At 37.7% G+C, this 20,633-nt stretch overlaps 2 protein-coding genes across 3 annotated transcripts; both read right to left on the bottom strand.

Moving 5' to 3' along the window:
- Nucleotides 1-1,686: 1,686 nt before the first annotated feature.
- foxj1b (forkhead box J1b) lies at nt 1,687-5,838 on the bottom strand. Its single transcript, XM_084135726.1, has 2 exons — nt 5,166-5,838; nt 1,687-3,208 (listed from the first exon to the last, which is right to left on the bottom strand). Exons 1-2 carry the CDS (start codon nt 5,715-5,717, stop codon nt 2,408-2,410), a joined length of 1,353 nt encoding a protein of 450 aa, XP_083991852.1. The 5' UTR covers nt 5,718-5,838; the 3' UTR covers nt 1,687-2,407.
- Nucleotides 5,839-7,051: 1,213 nt separating this feature from the next.
- Nucleotides 7,052-20,207, bottom strand: mgrn1a (mahogunin, ring finger 1a). 2 transcript variants are annotated; one of them, XM_084134682.1, is made up of 17 exons: nt 19,809-20,207; nt 19,367-19,485; nt 19,190-19,278; nt 18,929-19,075; nt 18,262-18,379; nt 18,035-18,101; nt 17,899-17,942; nt 17,063-17,110; nt 16,669-16,737; nt 16,363-16,522; nt 15,561-15,673; nt 13,404-13,615; nt 13,209-13,323; nt 12,584-12,629; nt 12,268-12,384; nt 8,808-8,850; nt 7,052-7,872 (listed from the first exon to the last, which is right to left on the bottom strand). In XM_084134682.1, exons 1-16 carry the CDS (start codon nt 19,894-19,896, stop codon nt 8,813-8,815), a joined length of 1,590 nt encoding a protein of 529 aa, XP_083990808.1. In that variant the 5' UTR covers nt 19,897-20,207; the 3' UTR covers nt 7,052-7,872; nt 8,808-8,812. The 2 variants fall into 2 exon arrangements, with proteins under 2 accessions (XP_083990808.1, XP_083990807.1); XM_084134681.1 differs by lacking the exon at nt 8,808-8,850.
- Nucleotides 20,208-20,633: the final 426 nt, after the last annotated feature.

The following is a 20,633-nucleotide window of genomic DNA, read 5'->3' as shown; positions in this document are numbered from 1 at the left end:
TCTCCCATCCCTCCTCCACAAAAACCCATTCCCTGAGAAGCACACAGCTCCTCGCCCCCGCACCTCCCCTCTCACCCTGCCTACACTGCAACCACAGCACTAACTCACCTCTGTCTTGTCCACAGGGACACAGGAGAACAGAACTCGTGACTTACTGGTCGCTTGATGTATGTGAGTCTGTATGAATATGTGTCCTTGGCATAGTGGGTCACAGTTCTTTAGGATTACCATCCCTGCTTCTCCCTGATGCTCAAGGAATGTGATTTACTCCACTGATTCAGAAGGGTCTCTGGATATGACCTCCAACAGAAGGAGGCAGAGCCGATGAAATTGACTAATCCTCCCTTTCCTTTTTTCTTTTTCATTAAAAAGAGATTTTAAGTGTGAAAGTATTATTTTTTTTTCCTCAAATGCAGTGGATTTTCACAGATATTCAAGTCAGCTGGATTTTTCAAGGTGGGAGGCACAGCAAGGAAATTAACTCGAAAGAAAGTAAAACACTACTGATTAAAACTCAGCTAACAAAATATGTTCTTTTCTTGGTTGTGCGAATGTTAATGAAACATTCCATTTGATAATTTTGCAAACGTTATATGAACGTTACTTCTGAGTGTTCTTTGAACAATCTGAAACATATCATTTAAAAAATGTCAGATGAATGTCCAGCTAAAATGTTTCAGAAAAAAAGCCTCCCATGAACAATGTATAAATAATGTTTTTGTGCTGAATAAGTTCCTGTCCTTCTCTGACTGCTCCATCTGAGCACGATCGAAACTCCTTTAAAACAAGGGACAATGCAAATACAAACTATAATCTATACTATAAACTATACTAAACCATTGTCAACATTTGTCAATATATGTATAGATATAGACATACGTACACATGGTAATATACCACTGATTGTCAATTCAGATGTTGTTCAATGCTTGACGTTCTTTCACACCTCATGCTGATGTAGTAAAGGTAAATTTGGAGAGTAAAGATCAGTTGGCAAACATCTGTTGTGAAGCTAAACAGTATTACAGTTATTTGTTTAAGTGAAACGGACTTCAATTTGAGAAATGCAGGCCAGTCTGGGCATGTTTTACTGTATTTTCCTGTCAATAATCAAACCACTCTGACAATAAATCACAAATAGCCACATGAAAAGGGTCATGGATAAGATTGATGCCTGTTTAAGTGTATGTGGTGTGAAAGCAGTTTTTAATTAGACATTTTTAGGAAAATATGAGTAAAAACCAGAATCAAAATACAGTCTGACTACAATAATATCCAGCGAGCGAAGTCAATGGGAAATCATTAGGAAATCTTTACTTTGAAATGGATCGGCTAAATCATAGAGAACACAAACACTGTGTGTTTTAGTACTAAATGTAAACTAAAAACTTTAGCAGTTATATTTATCAAATAATTCTGAGAAATTGATCAATTTATAGATCAATACTAAGGTAGAATTTTCAATGACTGGAAATAAGTTTGAACATAGAGAATGCTTATTGTTTTCATAAATGGCTTTATACTGTTGATCAGTAACTTATTTGTAGCCTATATGGAATGTTTAATGAAATAGTTATTCTAATTTGAAAAATGCAAACATGAATGCTAAAGAAACAATGTGCATGTATTATTAATTGTATATGAATAATTCAACATATACAAATCAATAGCAATAGCCTGAAAAAAAGTTGTACAGATTGATCTTTTTATTCAAGAACAGAATATATTTTGTTTCATGTTGCATGTTTTAGTCCATTTCTCAAAGAATCGATACAAGTACACTTCTAGAACAGTCATTGCCTCGTGAGATTGCCACCCACAATCCATAGTAAATCTTAGACTAATTACATTACATTCTGAAACATTGAAGAGCTTTTGTGGGACAATTTGTACTTTTGTAGAATATCAGCATAAAAGAGAGAAAATAAATTATGAGGCTAAGTCACTGGGCAACAGACTGAGCTAATGTTTCAAAGTGCTTGTGCCTTTTTTTTCCTCTCTTGAAATGATTTTGCGAAGCACTTTGGCTGGTTGCATCCCTTTTCCCACAAATATGTGATTTATATGTATTTGTATTTTCTGTTAGACTAATATAAAGCATAACATTGCCTAAAATATCAAGTAAACTAAAATGAATATATTAGATTGATTAATCAATACAGGAACAAAATGCCACTATCCTAAATAACTATTTGTCCCACAGCAATATTTAATCATCAAAAAAAAAAAAAAAAAAAAAAAAGAATTCAAAGATCAAGGGTAATTATAAATGAATCAGAATAGGTTCTTAAAAATGCAAAAGAAGTACAAAGAAACAATTACATATAACCTTCCACATCCTCGGTATTTCATTATGCTAATGTAGCAAAACAAAAGTCAGTAGGTCTTCAGACCAGCAAAGACATGTTCACAGATATGACTCTGCTCTTTCCCAGAGCTGCATCTCAGAGAAGAATCCCTCACAAAGCCCATAGCCATGATCCAGGGAAATTGGGATGACTTGGACTTCCTCTTTAATCTCCCAGGGGTGCTGCTGATGCTGGTGAACCTGATCTGAGAACATTCCCTCGTAATATTGCGGATGGACCTGTACTTGCTGCTGGTGCTGTTGGTGAAAGTCCTCCATGTTGCATCCCATCATGCCGTTCGCCTCTAGGTAAGCACAGGCCTGCTCGTCCTCATTGCTGTAAACAGACCCGTGCTGGTTCTGTGAAGATAGCTCCATCTCGCACCCCAGAGAGCTCAGCGCTGTGTTGATATCCAAATCTTCAAACGTGCTGTCGTTCCCACTAAGCACATCGTCGAAAACAGACGCCAGGTCAAAATCTCCTCTCAGTATGTCTGAGGTTTTGATGTCGGTGGTTAACAGAGGGCTTTTGGAGACTCTGGCCAGCTTGCTGCCTCGTTTGGAGAAGACTTGCTTGCGTTTGTTTCCCGGGACAGGTCCTTGGAAGTGGCCCATTCCCATTTGTTGGCCAGTCTGGTTGCACTGAGAGCCGTACGAGGAGCTGGGAGAGGATAACATTTTGCTCTGTCTCTGGGTATTGAAGTTTGTGGCAGGCATTCGCCGCCGTTTGAAAACGCCATTGACAAACATGTCAGCGTACTGCGGGTCGATTTGCCAAAAGCCTCCTTTTCCTGGCTCGTCTTTCTGCCTGGGCACTTTCATGAAGCACTTGTTTAGGGACAAGTTATGGCGGATTGAATTCTGAAAGAAAGGAGAAAAATCAGCAAGTTTTTAATATTTATTTATAGGTTTAACAATATATCACGTCACAATATATCACAATAAAAGAATTGCAACAATCCCTTGTGAAAATTAATCATGGCTTTATTATAAAAGTAGTAACCATGTTTTGTTTTGTTTTTGGCTAATTGATTACCATTTGTATAACCACAGTTTTACCACAAATACCATGGTTAAACTATGGTAAGATCAGCAAAACCATGGTTAATTTGTGGTTACCACAGTTTAACTATAATAACCATGTTTTTTTTTTCATAACCAATGTGTATCATGGATGGCAATCATATCAATTGCGTATGTTCGCCCAAAAATAAATTTTAGACATTTAATTTAGCATCAGATTTGGTAATGGAACATCAAAAATGCAAGCACCAACTTATTCAAGTCCATTCCTGATGTAATACCAAATTAAATTTTAGCTTTTTGTTAACTGTTTATCATCTCAGAAGTAATAATTTTAAAAAACGACCGTTTTAACTCTTTTGTTAAAAGTTTTGAGAGAATATTGCATTGTGAGATCAGTACTGTGATTTGAAACGAATCGTGACATAAGTGACTTGCTACGTATAAATAATTATTCTTAGTTTATCCTTTGGTAATTATTTCATGTGCACTATAAAACATTATTTTTATGCAAATTAAATTAAGCTGTTTGAATATAGAGCAACATTATGGTTTAGATTAGAATGTAGAACATAAATGCAATAACTTCCAGAGGCAGAAGAAGACAACGCGTAAAAAAAGGCTCCTATAAAATCCCATTGTGCAACAGGTAGAGGTGTCCTGTTTCATTGGCTCACTGTGTGTGTGTGTGTGTGTGTGTGTGTGTATGTGACAGAGACAAAGGGGGGAGGGGAATATTGTGTGTACAGGAGAAGAAATGCTGTGAATAAGGCTCTCTAGTAATGCAGCACGCCTAGATTCACATGATCAGTGGCTCCCTTAAGGATCCCTCATTATGGAAGAAGGCCTCAGGAAACCTATGCTTTTGGGTACAGTGGTCTCAGCTTTCATCATTAGTCACCCTTCCTTAACACATCTCAGATGAGTGCACAGGTCTGGCTATTTGCTATTTGGTTTAATGTTTTGATAGTGCTGTATTGACAGACTATGGTTGACAGACACCAGCTAATAATGTTAATTTGATTCTCGAACGAATGACTCTTATGAATTGGTCCTTTTGGGTGTATTAGACACAGCATGTGAGGGACGATTACCAAAAGAATGACTTTTGTGAGCTTGTTCTTTTTAGTGAGAATCAGAAAAATAGGCTACAGAGCTGAGTGTATTCTCATTCCCTAACAAATGACTCTTATGAGTCGTTACTTTTTAATGAATCAAAAACCTTGAAATTGAATGAATTGGTCAGAGCGGTTATAGTGGATTAATTCGACTCCCTCACTGAACCGTTTTGTTTGATTCCAAAAAAGTTTAAAAAGTAAACACTTCTTTAAAGAGGAGCTATTCAATTACTTTCTGATTTGTTGTCTGTTAAAATCTGAAAATCTTATTTAACAATAGTCTGAAAAAGATTATTTCAGATTTTAATACAAAGAATGGCACTCATAGGCTACTAAAATAATCGTTATGGGACCGTTAAAGGGACCGTTCACCCAAAAATGAAAATTCAGTCATCCTTTACTCAGCCTCAAGTTGTTCCAAACCTGTATGAATTTCTTTCCTCTGCTGAACACAAAAGGGAGATATTTTGAAGAATGTCAGTAACCAAAGAGTTGATGGACCCCACTGACTTCAATAGTATCCCCCCCACCCCCCTGAATGTAAGAGGTGCACCTGTTTGCACAAAAAAAGAGACCATTTTCTATCTCTCCTGTGAAAATCTAAAGATACTGAATTTCAATGCAGAAAAAAAACATCAAGTGATTCTCAAAGATAAATGAACGATCGGTGAAATTACCTGCCAACTTGGCTCCGCGTATCTGTAGTAGCAGAAATTCTCAGTGATCCAGCTGTAAATGGCTGACAGGGTGATTTTGGTTTTGTTACTAGCTTGCATTGCCATGCAAATCAGAGTGGCATATGAATAAGGTGGCTTCACGTGGCGGTTTGTTTTGTAGTCGATCTCCTCCGAAGGATTTGTTTGCGCCGTTATGTAGTGTCCCGCTTGCTGGTGCGTGTATGAATTCGCCAAACTGCTGCAGGACGTTGTGGGATTCCCAGGTGTTTGAGGCATCCCTGTGGCGGCGGTATCTCCTGCAGGAGGGCTGGAGGGCGAGTCGGTGCCCCCCAGCTGGTTTTTGTGGTAGCAGAGGTGTTGCGGGTGGCAGCCGGAGCTGGGAGTCCTCTCGAAGTTGGCACTGAGGATGGAGAAGTTCTGCAGCCAGTGCAGACTGGTGAGACTGTCGTCAAAGTGAACAGAGCCGCTGACATTGTCCTGGTCCTCCGGATGAAGCATCATCCATCTCTCTTTGAATTTATTCGCCATCTCAGGACTCATTAACACTGGCATAGTGGACGCGACTTTATTTGGTGTTTCGAAGACGTTGCTTGAGAATTCAAAAATAACGGCTGATAAAAATGTAACAGAAAAAAGTGTATTTTTTTATAACGGTATAATCCACCACAGGGTTAGGCCAATTAAATCCCTCAAATGAAATGCCTACCTGCGAAATGAAAACACGTAGACTTCGTCGGTCTGTAACGGTGAATGAATAGCCTATCTCTCAGTCCGTTAGATTCCGCCTGTTTGCCTTAGACTTAGAGCAACAAGTGCAGCAGATAAACGAACGCATCCACAAAATCGTAGCTGCTACATGTCCTGATATCTACTGCGAAAAGCAGCATTTCAATCCTGTCTGAGAAAAAGCCATGTAGGATCAAATTTAGTGTCTCGTAAGCGAATGAATACGATAGAAATGAGATGCGGGCTTTGCACTCCGCCGTTTTGCCTGATTCTTAATAGCCCTTTAAATGTTGACGCCCTCTGATTGGCTGAGACCTCCAGAGTTGAACATGTCATTGTTCCTGCGCGAGGAGTGTATTCAACCACAGATCCGCGCGAAATGTGACAGGTGATCATTTATTGATTTTTTTTTTTTTTTTTTGTTTTGACAGGTGATAATTTATTAAATCATTGTGATTTTAAACCTTGTGAATTGCTAAATGTCTCTCGATTAAAATGTAGCCTCAGTCTGAACTGGTACATTTATAACTGTTTTTGCATTCTATCTACTATTATCGCCTTTATTCTTTTTTTAATCTGTTTGTTTTATCGCGAACTCAATTTTCCTCTTAACATTTCTCCATGCCAGGGTTAAAGTCGTTAAAAAGTCGTTGGTTATATTATATACGCGCGCGCCAAGAGTAGTAGAAAGGCGCACAGATGAAAACAGTGACGCGCAACGAAAGGAGCGCGCCACTCATCCCGCCTGAGACCTGCCCTCTCTTCACAAAGTCCAGCTTACATACCACATTGTCATAGAACCGTTTTCTCAGCACGCCTACACAAAGTTGGGCGCTGTATTTGGGTATAAATACACCTAAAAAACTTTAGGTGTCAGGAGAAACTACACTAAATGCCGTTTCGCCTGATTAAATGAGCGAGTGTATTACTAATAGTGAATACACTGCCATCATCTGGCTAAACATGGTCTCTACAATACAACAAGCTTAGCTATTCATCTATCTATCCATCCATCTATCTAACTGCCTAATTAGTAATTAAGCTTTGCTTCATTTTTAATATTTCTTGGATGTAGCTACTGGAATTAGGGTTTGTGCCAGAACAGCAGGATCATGAAAAAAATCATAATTTATACCTTAAAATAACCACAGTGACTCGTATTAATGCACAACACTTTATGATAAAACGATTTGACTACATACAAATATACATATCTTTTAAAGGTGCCTCACATAGATAAGCAGCAGTGAATTCACTAAAAAGCATCAGATATGTCACTGTAAATGATGGCAGATCCCTCTATAAACTACTCATTAAAGCTTCAAAAAGTGCTACAGCTGCCCACTTGTATGTTTCAACGGGAGGACGAAGGGACAGCCAACACAGTACTGTAAGGCACAAAACAAATATATAAGATACAGACATAGATGATTACTTCAACTGGGTTAACTGATCATACTATGCGTCAGTATCAGACTGCAATCTGATGCACTTAGTGTTCATTTGCTGATTACAGAAAACAATAAAAACGTATCAAGTACACAATCATAAAACACCATGAAGCTGCATACTTCAAGAAAGCTCGGTATCCATTAAAGGAAATTGAACCATTCAAAAGTGTTGTACTCTCACAGCAAAAGCTATGACGGCCCTATAAACGTCTTTTCTTTATAAAGTTTTCTAGAAGCTAGTGCGTTAAACTCCTGTGTAATGTTTCTACTTCACAGAGAAATGTCTTGGACTCTTCAACATAAGACTTTGATAGTGATAAGAAGTAATCGTCTGAATTGGTGTTGGATTGGGAACAGATTGAATAGCGTAGAGGAGATAGAGACAGCGGGTTGATGAAACTGGCACAGCAGGGGTGTTTATGAAGCGAGACGCTCATCTTCCATGCGGAGGGTGCTGGGGAGGCAGAGCAGAGGCTGACTGGAGCTGCTGGTGCTCTGACTCTTCAGGCTTTCTATGGACTCTGATGACCCTGAGGAAGGGTGAAGACAGGAGGCGTGAGAATGAGCAGAGCATCTTTTGGAAACACTTGATTACATTTATTTTTCTCATGAAAACCTTTTGATTTTAAAAGTGCTTACGGTTGAAATTAGTTTTATAGGTACAAATGAGTTCTTTACAACTTTAATTACAACTGATTTAAAAGGGATGAGTTGGGCCAGATTGTGTAGAAGTGTGTTTAATAGATAGACACTTAGGGTGTGTTCACACTTGTAGTTCGGTTCTCTTGATCCGGAACAAAAAAGAAACCTAACCGAACCTTAAGATACAAAACAAATGAACAAAAATAAAATGGCTTTATGATATTTTGCGACAGAACTTAACGTACATCCAAGACAATGCTGTGTGCTGTGTGCGTTAATGAATGTGCGTACATATGATGGTATTTTTACCAGCTGAGGACTCACGAAGAGCTTAGAAAACATAAAGAGGTCAAACCAGCGGTAGGATTTCCTGCAAGAAGATCTGGAGCGAGGAGACGTGGTTCTGATGCCTGTACTGAACTGTGATGGGCAACATTGTGACTATAATGACAAAAAACAGGTGTGTGCTCGAGCATTCTGTCTTTGGTCCGTGTTCTGTTCATATTTCAGTCGAACCGCTCTAGAGTTTGTTTGAAACTGGACTGAGACCCATCTTTTCAGGGGTCAAATGAACCGCACTAACAGAACAATTGCGGCAAGTGTAAACACACCCTTACAAAACCATGTCTACATAGATCCATGTGCTATTTCATGGTTTTATTGAGTCTACTATTATTCTAAAATGTGCAAAAGTAAAGTATGAAAGGTGTGTCCAAACTTTTCTAAATGTGACTTATGAATAGCTTATGAACTGACTCTTACAAAGTGACTGGCAGAAGAAAAAAAAAGGAAAACAACAGTGAATTATTCATTGATGACCTACCAGAGTCAACATTCCTCTACAGCAGTGGACCATGACTCAGACGCTATGTGCGTTAAGAGCAAAGCCGAGTTAGAGTAAGAAAGAGAGAGAGTTAAGAGACAGCACAGCATTAGACATGCAGACACACAGTATAAGTACGGAAGCCCGTTTATGCCACATAAAGGGGTAAAGAAATCATGCTTTGGTAAATCATAATTATGACATGAAAAGTCTAAATTATGAGATATTAAGTAATTGTGAGATTTTTGAGATAGAAAGTCTAAATTAATGATATAAAAAGTCAACGATGACAATTTTTTGTCATAATTGACTGTCAATTTACCTTTCAACTTCAGTAATAATTTCCATTATATCATAACTTAATTTTAACTTCTCATAATGATGACTTAGAATTTCATGATTTAGATATTTTATTTCATAATTATGACTGTTTATGTTATAGTTATGATTTACTAAAGGTGCTTTTTCCTTATGTGGTAAAAATGGACTTCCATAGCACCAGAGATATTCTTCTTCATTACATGTAAAATTACTAGGGGTATCATGAAAAGTGATGCCTTAAAGGGTTAGTTCACCCAAACATGAAAATTCTGTCAGTAATTACCCAACCTCATGTTGTTCCAACCCCGTAAGACTTTCGTTCATCTTCACAACACAAATTAAGATATTTTTGATGAAATCTGAGAGCTGGCTCACTCCTTCATAGGCTGCTGGGTAATTGATATCTGCCATCCCAGAAATGTTAGTAAAGACATTGTTAAAATAGTCCAAGTGACTACAGTGGCTCAACCTTAAGTTTATCAAGCGACGAGAATACTTTGCGCGAGAACTGAGTAGATGACACAGATGGGTCTCAATGTAGTGTTTAAAATGGTTCTAAAGTGTGCATTTCCTGGATGTCCGAATCGTGAGAAAACAACGAGAAAACGTAAAAGTGCCTTACCAGTGCCACAAAATGAATGGCTTACCTTTCACACTTTCCCATCAAATGATCGTGAGCGCCATCTTCTCAGTTCTCGCGCATGCGTCGTGGCGCTCTCGTGAACTCACTCAGAGGCCCACACAGAAGAAAATGAATAGTTGAATAAAGTTGTTATTTGCGCACAAAAAGTATTTTCGTCACTTGATAAACTTAAGGTTGAGCCACCGTAGTCACTTGGACTATTTTAACAATGTCTTTACTAACTTTTCTGGGCCGGCAGAATGAAATTACATAGAAGCCTATGGAGGAGTGAGCCAGCTCTCAGATTTCATCAAAAATATCTTAATTTGTGTTCCGAAGATGAACGAAAATCTTATGGGGTTGGAACAACATGAGGGTGAGTAATTACTGACAGAATTTTTATTTTTGGGTGAACTAACCCTTTAAGAAGAAAATTTCAAAGCTAACTTAATGTGGTTTAAAGGACTACAATTAAATTCAAATACTAAAATAATAATCAAAAATGATTCATTCTTATTGAAAATGCAAACACTGCGTTCTATGTTACAAATAATATTCCATTATGTGGTTAATTACCCCTCCAGTTACATTTGTGTATGAAACATATTTTTAAACAATTTATTTTAAATTAAAAAATAATTTAACTGATAACATTTCAGATTTCATGATTTTACATCAAGAATCACAAATAGTCAGAGGAAATATTTACAACCATATTGAGTACATCTTAAAATCCCCCTGTGGCGAAAATCAAGTTTTTAATGTTTTTTATACGTCTATGTGGTGTTTTTAATTCGGAGTATTTTCTCTTTAAAACTGCAGTGATCTACAGTGGGGGAAATAATTATTTGATCCCTTGCTGATTTTGTAAGTTCGCCCACTTACAAAGAAATTAAGGGTCTATAATTTTTATGGTAGGTTTATTTTAATGGATAGAGACAGAATAATCAACCAAACACATTATATAAAGGTTGTAAATTGATTAGCATTTGATTGAGTGAAATAAGTATTTGATCCCCAAGCAACCAGCAAGAATTCTGCCTCCCACAGATTGGTTATGTACCCATGTGGAACACATATTAGCCCCGTCACTTTAAGAAAGTACTCCTAATGTCCTAATGTCAGTGGACACCTGTCCACAGAATCTGTATCTTCCATTCCAACCTCTCCACCACCATGTTCAACACCAAAGAGCTGTCAAAGGACATCAGGGACCAGATTGTAGATCTTCACGAGGCTGGAATGAGCTACAAGACAAGCAAGAAGCTTGGAGAGAAGGAGACTTGTTGGTGTGATTATTCAGAAATGGAGAAAATACTAAATGAAAAATCAATCGCCCTCATAGCGTCTGTAGCTCCATGCAAGATCTCACCTCATGAGGTAAGGATTATCATGAGAAAGGTGAGAGATCAGCCCAGAACTACACGGGAAGAGCTTGTTAATGCTGGTCCCCCTGCACATGTACAAGCCTGTCTGAAGTTTGCCAATGAACATCTAATGATTCAGAGAAGGCTTGGGAGAAAGTGCTGTGGTCAGATGAGACCAAAAACAAGCTCTATGGCATCAACTCAACTCGTCATGTTTGAAGGAAGAGAAATGCTGACTATGACCCCAAGAACACCATCCTTACAGTCAAGCACGGAAGTGGAAACATTATGCTCTGAGGCTGTTTCTCTGCTAAGGGTACAGGAAGACAGCCAAGAAAACTTAAGGATTTAGAGAGCATCTGTAAAGAGGAGTGGTACTCCACAAGTACTAAGGCATGTTTTGCTTGGGGATCAAATACTTATTTCACTCACTGAAATTCAAATCAATTTATAACCTTTATATAATGTGTTTTCTGGATTTTTTGGTTGATATTCTGTCTCTATCCATGAAAATAAACCTACCATAAAAATTATAGACCCTTCATTTCTTTGAAAGTGGGCGAACTTACAAAATCAGCAGGGGATCAAATAATTATTTCCTCCACTGTAAAAACACGGTTTGAAATCGCTGGTGTTTCTGACGTCACAATCTACCTTGTAACCTCTCACGTCAATGTGCGGAAAGGCTTTAGCATATCATTAACTATGACCGCTCTGAAGCAGGGGAGTCTTAAGAGAAGCCAGGTTATCCCGGTATATTTTTCTGTTAATATGACAAAATCGGGTAGATTAAGCAATATAGCAGGTGAATTATGTACATGATGTTTATTATGATAATATGATGAACTGATCCTGTAAGAGAACAGTAAAAATGCATTTCAAGAGATGCTTTACTGGGTAAAAATTGCTGGGCAAAGCAGCAGCAATAATAGAGAAGGTTCACACAGCACAGCATTAGTTCTGCCAAGCATGCTAAAAAAACCTGCTTCTCCAACTTTGCTCTTTTGCATTTTCACAAAGTCAACACTACAAGGGTTTATCAGAGCATGAAAGTGGACTCAAGGAACTATTCCTATAATATGAGTTTTGGCAGACTAACTCAGAGTGTCAATGAGGATTGTGGAGTACGGAGTGTGTGTTATTGGCTCACCAGGCAGAGCCAGATCTGCTGAGGGGTCACTTTCTGTCCGGCTCAGGCTGCTGCGCTCACTGTGGCAGTCCTGTAGAATTTCACTCACAGACACCCCCAGTGATCTGCTGTCTGAACCTGCCAGCATGACATGATTAACACCAAAGCCTGACAAGCCTCAGTCAGAATGTTCATATTATATATTTTATATCATACAGTATATATTATATATTTTATTTGTATTGTCGCATTACCGTTGCCCATGTTATTTGAGCGCTTGCAGTACTGACATGAAATGCTTCATTTTAATACAGATTTGCACATGGTGTTTGCTTACCTGAATTTGGGAAACCAGGATTGGTGGACACACCCTCTGCTGTGGCCTTTTAGGAAATAAAATAAATGAGCAGTTTGTATAGTTTATGGGAAATGATATACTAACACAACACTAGTTTGCATTTCTTTATAAGTCAGATGTCACCAGTTAAATAAAACCAAGAGATCTATGCAAAACTAATCCATGATCAGCTCATTGAAGTCACACACATACGCAACAAATGTTTGCAGGAAATACATTTTTGAAGAAACCATTGTACAGTGTTTATGTCACAGACCCTCAGACAGGTCATTTTAATACCAAGAGTATGAAAACTATGTTCGTAAAATATAGTAGTTCATCTTTGCCATTCCTATTGAATAAGAGCCATTAGCTCAATGGCTTACACTTTATTTTAAGGTGATGTTGTTATAGTGTAATTACAAAGCACTGAGTAATATTACTTAACTACATGACATGTACTTACTGTAGGGTTAGGGCTTGGTTTAGGGTTAGTTGCTTACTATACGTTAGTTCATGTAACGCGTAACTACTGTACGTCACCTTAAAATAAAGTGTTACCATTTACTGGCTTGTCAGAGGGCATCATTTAACAAATGCAGGTAAGGAAGTGATAGTGTCTGACCTCAGTGGGACTGAGACTGCAAGGCAGAACAGACTGAGGCTGGGTATCAGAGAGTTCTGACATTCTCTCCTCATCTTCCTCCTCCTGTATGGGGGACGAGGGAGAACGTGTAGACCTGGAAACATCACACATATAGTATCACTAGAAAAAATTACTTGAGCATTTTCAGAGAGTATTTTCACAATAGTGACTTACCCATCTGGTGACTTGCTACCTTTGCCCTTCATTGATGCGGGATCTGCGTTTTGCTGCCGCCCAGTCAGGTTGAGGGGATCTCCCATCTCCCCCGAAAACTGGATCTCCTCATAGAGAGGCGCTGATGGGATTGAAGGGGACATGGGTTGCACCCCATTCAGGGCTTCAAGCAGGGAGATGGGCTCATAGCCGGGAGGGATGTTGTCGGCATTCTGAGATTCAATAAGAAAGTGAACTTCAGACTTATTTCCATACATAATTAAAATGATTTAGTGCTTTCATTTTTCTAAGAGTGAAGTTTGTCTGGCCACATACACCTCACCTACCAGCTTGGGGTCAGTAAGTTTTTATTTTATTTAAGAAATGAATACTTTTATTATATAAATTGTACATTAAATAAGTTGATCAATAGTAAAGACAATTTTATTTTATTTTATTTTTATTTCAAATTAATGCTGTTGTACTTTCTATTAATCAAAGAATCCTGAAAAAGCACACAAATATTAAGCAGCACAAATGTTTCCAACATTGATAAGTGTTTTTGAGCAGCAAATCAGCATATTAGAATGATTTCTGAAGGATCATGTGACTGAAGACTGGAGTGATTATGCTGAAAATTCAGCGTTGCCATCAGTAATATATTACATTTTAAAAATATATTAAAACAGTAAACAGTTATTTTAAATTATAATAACATTTCACAATATAACTGTTTTTCCTGTATTTCTGATCAAATAAATGCAGACCTGGGGTCTCATTTATAAAACTCTGCGTAGGAACCTTACTAAAAGTGTACGTGCGCCTGAAAGCCAAAAATGGCGTACGCAAAAAAATATTCAGACTTATAAAACCGTTCGTACGCCAGAACCTGCGCAGAATTCACTTTATAAATCCCAGTCAGTGGAAGATTGTGCGCACATGCGTCTCCTCCCCGAAATAACCATATATGGAGCTTACAACGCCTAGTTTTACTATGCAGATCCTCATCTGCATATCATTTGCATATGATTATTCATCCATGTGATAACGTTTAACGGTACAAGACACATTACATTAATAAAAATCAAGTAGTTGCCTATCCTTGCCTTGTTTTTGAATACATAAATCAAATAGTGTAAAATACATTTCAGAGAAAGTTTTTCTCAATCTTTTCCACTGGCCGAATTGTATTTTTAATTGATTTATATTTTTAATGGAAACAGATAGGCCTTGGGCATTATTTGCACGAAACTATTTTCTCAGACAATCTGGTATTATCATGATAAGCAATTATCTCTGTGGTTAAAACATTAAAACACAGCATGCCAGAGGATAAGTGTTCAAAAACATCGCATCCACAACAAATATTTCTATTGATTGAATTTGAATATAAAAAAAATGTTGTAACTTCTCAGTAATGATTTAATGTTTAAGTGTTTAACTCCATTCATTTGAATGGCATATTTAATCTAAATGTTTATATCAGAAGTAAAACATAGTTTAAATCATTATTTTATTTATTTAAACTGTTATTTGCGTTAGTTTCACTAAACGGCCCAACGCGCTCGCTGGCGCGGACATTTAAGAAGGGATGGATATTTGCTTCAAGTGACAGGCTTGGTGAGTGAAAGTATATTTGTATTATCTTTCTGTATATGTTTAATTTTCTTTAGATTTTCTGTCTAAAAGTGACCAAAAAGACACTTATCTCCAGCTCACCATCGGTGTCACCAAACTGCTCCATCTCCAAAACGTTTGTACGCATGGGTCAGAGTTTGCGTGCAGGTGCGCAAATTTTCCCATCAAGTTTGTTTTTATAAATCACAACTTATGCGTCGGAAGTGGCGTACGCACATTTTCAGCCCCGTTTTGTGCGTACGCCACGTTTATAAATGAGACCCCTGGTGAACATAAGAGACTTCTTTTAAAAAACATCTTACCAACCCCAAAATCTTACCGACCCCAAACAATTAAACGGTGGTTTAAGTGTCGCCATATGCCAAGAAAAGGGAAACCAAATTTGTCCAATATACTGGTTTATGTGCCACTGAAAACTAAAACACGTGTACTGGAGTCAAATGCGAAGCAAAATTCCACCGCACAAAATCAATACTTCTGTAGCAACGCAGTTAAAATGGATCCATCAAGTACAGGATGAAATATGATTGTGAATTTTACCGAATGCTCAGTATGGTCAGAGCTTTGGGACAGCACTGGGCTAAAGGAAACCGGGGAAAGAGCGGCGGCTGTTTTCTTCCTCACGGCTCGGATCTGGAGCAGGGCTCTGAATGCTGGGGCAGTGACAGCAGAAAGGAAGGTCATGTGGGGGGAAAAAGGACACAAATGCAGTGTGCATAAACAAACACAGGTGCTGCATCTTCACATAGACATGCTTAAGTGTTACCGGATTCATTTGGCTACAAAAAGGGGGTAAATATTTGCACAGCTGGTCTTACGGTTAAAGCAAAATCAGTACACATTCTCTCAGTGCAGAAGTTCTATAGAGCAGCAACATTCTTTACACAAGTACACAAAAGCTTGGCCAAGTCATAGCAGTCCTGTTATATATAGTTTCTTATTAGCATGTTTCTGCTTAAATTATATAACAAGGGTATGTGTTATTTTTAACTTTTCCTCACTCTATAACTTCACATAAGAAAAGCCCCATAATACTAAACCTAATAATCATTATTACATGACCCCAGCAGATGGCACTGTTCTTCAACAGTCACATGATCTGCACTGCATGCGAGATCAATGATGCTCTAGGGACTGACTATTCATCTCTAAAAAGAACAATAAAAAGGGGAATAAAGGCACAATGGTAAATCAGTCCATATCAGATTAAAAAAATAATCACTCAGCCTTTTATCTTTATGGCCATACCCACTTTAAAGGTTCGACTCATTTAGTGGAACAAATCTGAATAATAATGGGGGAACAATAAAGGAAGCTCAGGCATTGATTAATGAGCACTTACGCAGTCTGCAGATAGGGCAGTTGTTGGCCTGGTAACGCAGTGTGTCAGCACAGGCATTGCACAGACACAGGTGCCTGCAAGGGAGAATCAGTGTGTCACGCAGGTCTGATAAACAAACCACACACTCACTGCTGTTGTCACTGTTCTCATCCTCTGTGGACTGAAGAGAGGAAAAAAAGAAAACATAGTAAAATAGTACATGAAATCAGACACAGGAAATGGCAGGATGGATATTGTATTACCAGGAACCAGTCAGGCACATCACCTCATTTGCCCTAAATTCTCTGGCGTAGAGACATGATTTACCTTTGTCTCCAGATTGTTCCGGTTTTCAATGCCGTAAATCTCCTGCAGCAGATAGCTCACACGGTCCACCTAAAAGATGAGCATGCGATATGCAAGTGAAATGCAGATTACTGGCTGGGGAAACACCACATCACCGATCAAAATGATCATTATCTTTTTCATGAAGTGACATGGCCTGATTACTGCTTCCACAAGTGTGGCGTGGATAAGAATGAATGAGTAAATGAATTAAAGCTTTCAATCTGTCTGCTTAGTGAGGGATCCAATTAAAAACCACAATCATACAGCCACAAACACAGACATATTGGAAAGTGAGATTGTTCTGTTGCTACAAGGCACAAATATCACACCCTTACATTTAATAATTAGAAATATGAGCTGCCAAAATACTTACGATTTGCTTCTGTTTCAAAGGCTTCACTGAGAAACTGCCATCAACATGCTGTAAATGAGGGAATACATATAGTATTAGTATAATAAAAACAACAGAACAAGCTGGCAAGGAAAAAAAAAAGAAGAAAAAAAAAAGTTGTGCACCAAGAGAGTGAGAGATCAAAATTAACCTTTTATCTTATCTTATTGGGCGAATGCTAATTAAGAAATCTGTGCATATTTCCATTAATAATATTAGTACTGTTCGGAAAAAAAATGTTTTATTACCTTAGACAACATTTAACATCATATTTACATCAGCAACGTGATTAAAATTAAGCAAAGTTGAATCAAATCTCTTCGAAAGAAGTTAATAGTTCTTACAAGTTTATAGTTCTTAAATCTGTGAAGACAGATTAATGCACTACTTTTAAACAGCTCTTCATATTTTAGTCTAACTATGCTGTGTTAATAAAAATGTCTGAAACTTTGTATGATGTACTATGGGAACTTTAGTTCTATGCAATAAATCTAAGTAAATTATGCTGATTCAGACTTTTATTTTCTATATTGGCTACAAAGCATTTTCCAGGGTTCCACAACTCCTTTTGATCAATTAACTTCTGACCATGACTTTCAAGATTTTATACATTTACATGACTTTTTCAAGGCCTGAAGAAGAATCACAATTTTAAAATTCCATGAGTCCAGGGTTGAGATTCATGAATCTCAAACTGACTCCATAAAAGTCTGCCTGGTTAATGACTTACTCAATATTATAAAACATGACCGAATGCTTGCGAGCTTTCAGACCTGCTGACATTCTTGAGCAGGAAACAAATCCCAAGAAATACACACCCTTTCAAAAGCTGCCAAAAGAACATGTGCATGCCCGGTAACATCTGTAACAGAAAATAAAATGAGAGACAACAGTGAGTAATGATATTACATAATTATAACTGATTTTATTTTATGATCAACATTTTTCACCAACCATCTCCATCATCCACTATTGCTTGGATCACCAAAGGGAAAACGCCTTTGTCCAGATCAAAGTTCAGCTACAGATAAATATGAATGTTTAATTCTAAAAATTCATGACACACCTAACTATTCACAATTGTTTTTGTTTTTTAAAACATAGTTCTTTTAAAATCAATACAGCAGAAAGGCCTTGATGAGATGGTACTGATGCAAATGAGTCTCTACAAAAACAATCACCTCTTCAGGCTTCCATTTGGTGAAATCAATCTTGAAGGATGGCAGACAAAATTGCTGATTAATCCCTCTCTTATAATGGACCGTCTCAGACACCATTGAAGGGCTCTTGGGGCTGTATCTTTAAAAAGAAAATTGTAGTGATTATCACCAAGTCTGAGCATAACTGAGGGTATCAGGTACTAGTAATGTACATTTCAAACATGGTGACCAATGTAAAAACGCTTAACCCTTAAGTTGTTTTCAGAGATGAGAGACCCGGAGATTATTTTATTTTTCCCGAAAATGTTAATGTTATCGCATTGAATTAAAATGTACTGACTTTGCTCACACATGGTACTACTTCCCAAAATGTTTGGATAATTTTTGAGAAAAAGATTGGTCAAAGGATCAAACGATTTTGAATTTAGACCAAGTGCCACTGTTTTCAAGAAAGCTGCTGTCTAGATGCCAACGGGTTAGGCAATGTTTATTTGGGATCAAATGGCTTAAATGGGACTTTAAAGCAACTGAGGCTATCAATCACAAGACACTCAAGTTTCTACATAATCATCTAATTTTTTTTCCCTGTAAGAAATTCACTTGGCTACAAAAGTGAGCACAACAGACTCGCTGATTTAGCATCATTCTGCAGAAACTTTACACAATGTACTACTCAGTGGAAACTTACATTGCCATCCCATTGGCAAACTCCTCAAAGGCTTGACAGTATAATGTAATAGCCACTCTGGCATCAGTATCAAAGCAGAATTCAACACTGTAAAGGACCTTGGGATCGCCTGTGTCCTCTGGTGTGCTGTCAGAATCATCCTTATACCTGCAAAATTAGAAAAGCAAAGGTTTGTTGTCACGGCTCTCTTATTTCAGCAAATAGTCTACATTGTGACGTCATCAGCAACCCCTTCAAGTCAAGACTATATTCACAATAAACCTGACAAGACGTAAAGAATCCTTCCTGATGTTCACCAAACTCCTCAGCGTCTTGACAGGCTCATGTGGTGCTGGAGTCACATAGGGAAACTGTGGAAAATAGGACAAAAACCTATGTGTGAGGATGACAAAGTGTCGGACTCTTGAAAGATTTGAGGCGGAGGTTTCATTTGGTCACCTGCACAGGTCTGTTGCCAAGGAAATTCAAATCCATATTTTCCCCAAAAAGATATCCCTCTGGATGGGGTGTGTCAAACTTTTCTCCACCCATGAAAAAATGACTGGTGAAATAATTTCCTGCAATAAAGACATTAAGGAGATTATTATCTAGGATGGATGTGGCCACTAGAAAGAGTTGACATTAAATTAAATTAGTATATTTTCTCTAACGTTACACACATTAGATAATAGTCAAACACTGCCAAAGTAGATTTCAAAAGCAGAAAACATGAGACATACAGAAAAAAACAAAACAAATTTTGGAGATGTAAAAGTACAAAATTTAACATAAAGAATAGGTAACGGTCTATGAGTGACAACAAGAATAGTAAGATACAAACCATATTACACTTTGTAATGAAGCTAACGTCTGTTAACATTTTACTTAAGTGACATTTTACCTGATTTTGGGGGATATCTGTACGCTGAATTGGCTTGAATATCGATGTCTTCAACTCCAGCAATCCTTCGACTCAGTATTGAACCCATGTTTAAGTGTAAATGGCTGTTGAAGACTGCTATATGAAGATAAAAGAAGGTTTATTTTGGACAGTTAGCTGGAAACCGTTTGCTCCCTCCGCTATGGAAACATTCCCATCTCTGGCGATAAAAAGAGCTGCGAACAAAAGATATCAACTTCCGTATTACGTTCTAGCTCTTCTGATAAATCAGACTGACTTGCGTAAAATATGTTAACTCGCAAGTAGACGTCAAATTATCGACGTTTCAACGGTGAACAAAATAAAAACAAAAACAAGACTATAGGAAAAAACTGTCTTTAGAAGAACCCATATTCTCGCGAGATGGGATTTTCCTGAGAGCAAAGGATATTGGGATATGTTGTACGTTACCTGTCTACCGTCCATCGTAGTCCCAGGCTGGTCTCAGCTGACTTAACAGAATATATGCACGCTACAAAAGAAACATTAATTCGACACTAATGCCCTTTTAATTTACTGTTAAGTACATACACTGAGTTATGTTTTTGATTCACGTGATAGTTTTTTAATTCAATTGCCAGTGCTGCAAATGGTAATTTCGCCTTTTGTCTAAAATCTTATTTTATAACACCTAAACTTATTTCATGGATGGAGCGAGCACGATTGAATTTGTATATATTTAGTTTATTCAGTATTTGTGTTGAAGATGCGTGTTTTTTTTTTTTTTTTTTTTTCTCAGTCATATAATTTTGTCAAGCGGTCACGCACTGTTATTAAAAGTAAAAG

This window comes from Abramis brama, assembly GCF_963993115.1.
Source record: "Abramis brama genome assembly, chromosome: 14".
Lineage (NCBI taxonomy): Eukaryota > Metazoa > Chordata > Actinopteri > Cypriniformes > Leuciscidae > Abramis > Abramis brama.
This window is presented reverse-complemented; position numbering and strand designations above follow the sequence as displayed.

Bases quoted from the DNA above. Each gene is read 5' to 3' on its own strand.
- foxj1b (XM_084135726.1), bottom strand. From the start codon at position 5,717: ATGCCAGTGTTAATGAGTCCTGAGATGGCGAATAAATTCAAAGAGAGA. The intron at 3,209-5,165 runs GTAATTTCACCG...CCTTTCTTTCAG, and splicing joins ACGCGGAGCCAAGTTGGCAG to AATTCAATCCGCCATAACTT.
- mgrn1a (XM_084134681.1), bottom strand. From the start codon at position 19,896: ATGGGTTCAATACTGAGTCGAAGGATTGCTGGAGTTGAAGACATCGAT. The intron at 18,102-18,261 runs GTGATTGTTTTT...ATTTATCTGTAG, and splicing joins CCAAATGGAAGCCTGAAGAG to CTGAACTTTGATCTGGACAA. The intron at 16,738-17,062 runs GTAAGTATTTTG...CTCATCTTTTAG, and splicing joins CTTTGAAACAGAAGCAAATC to GTGGACCGTGTGAGCTATCT.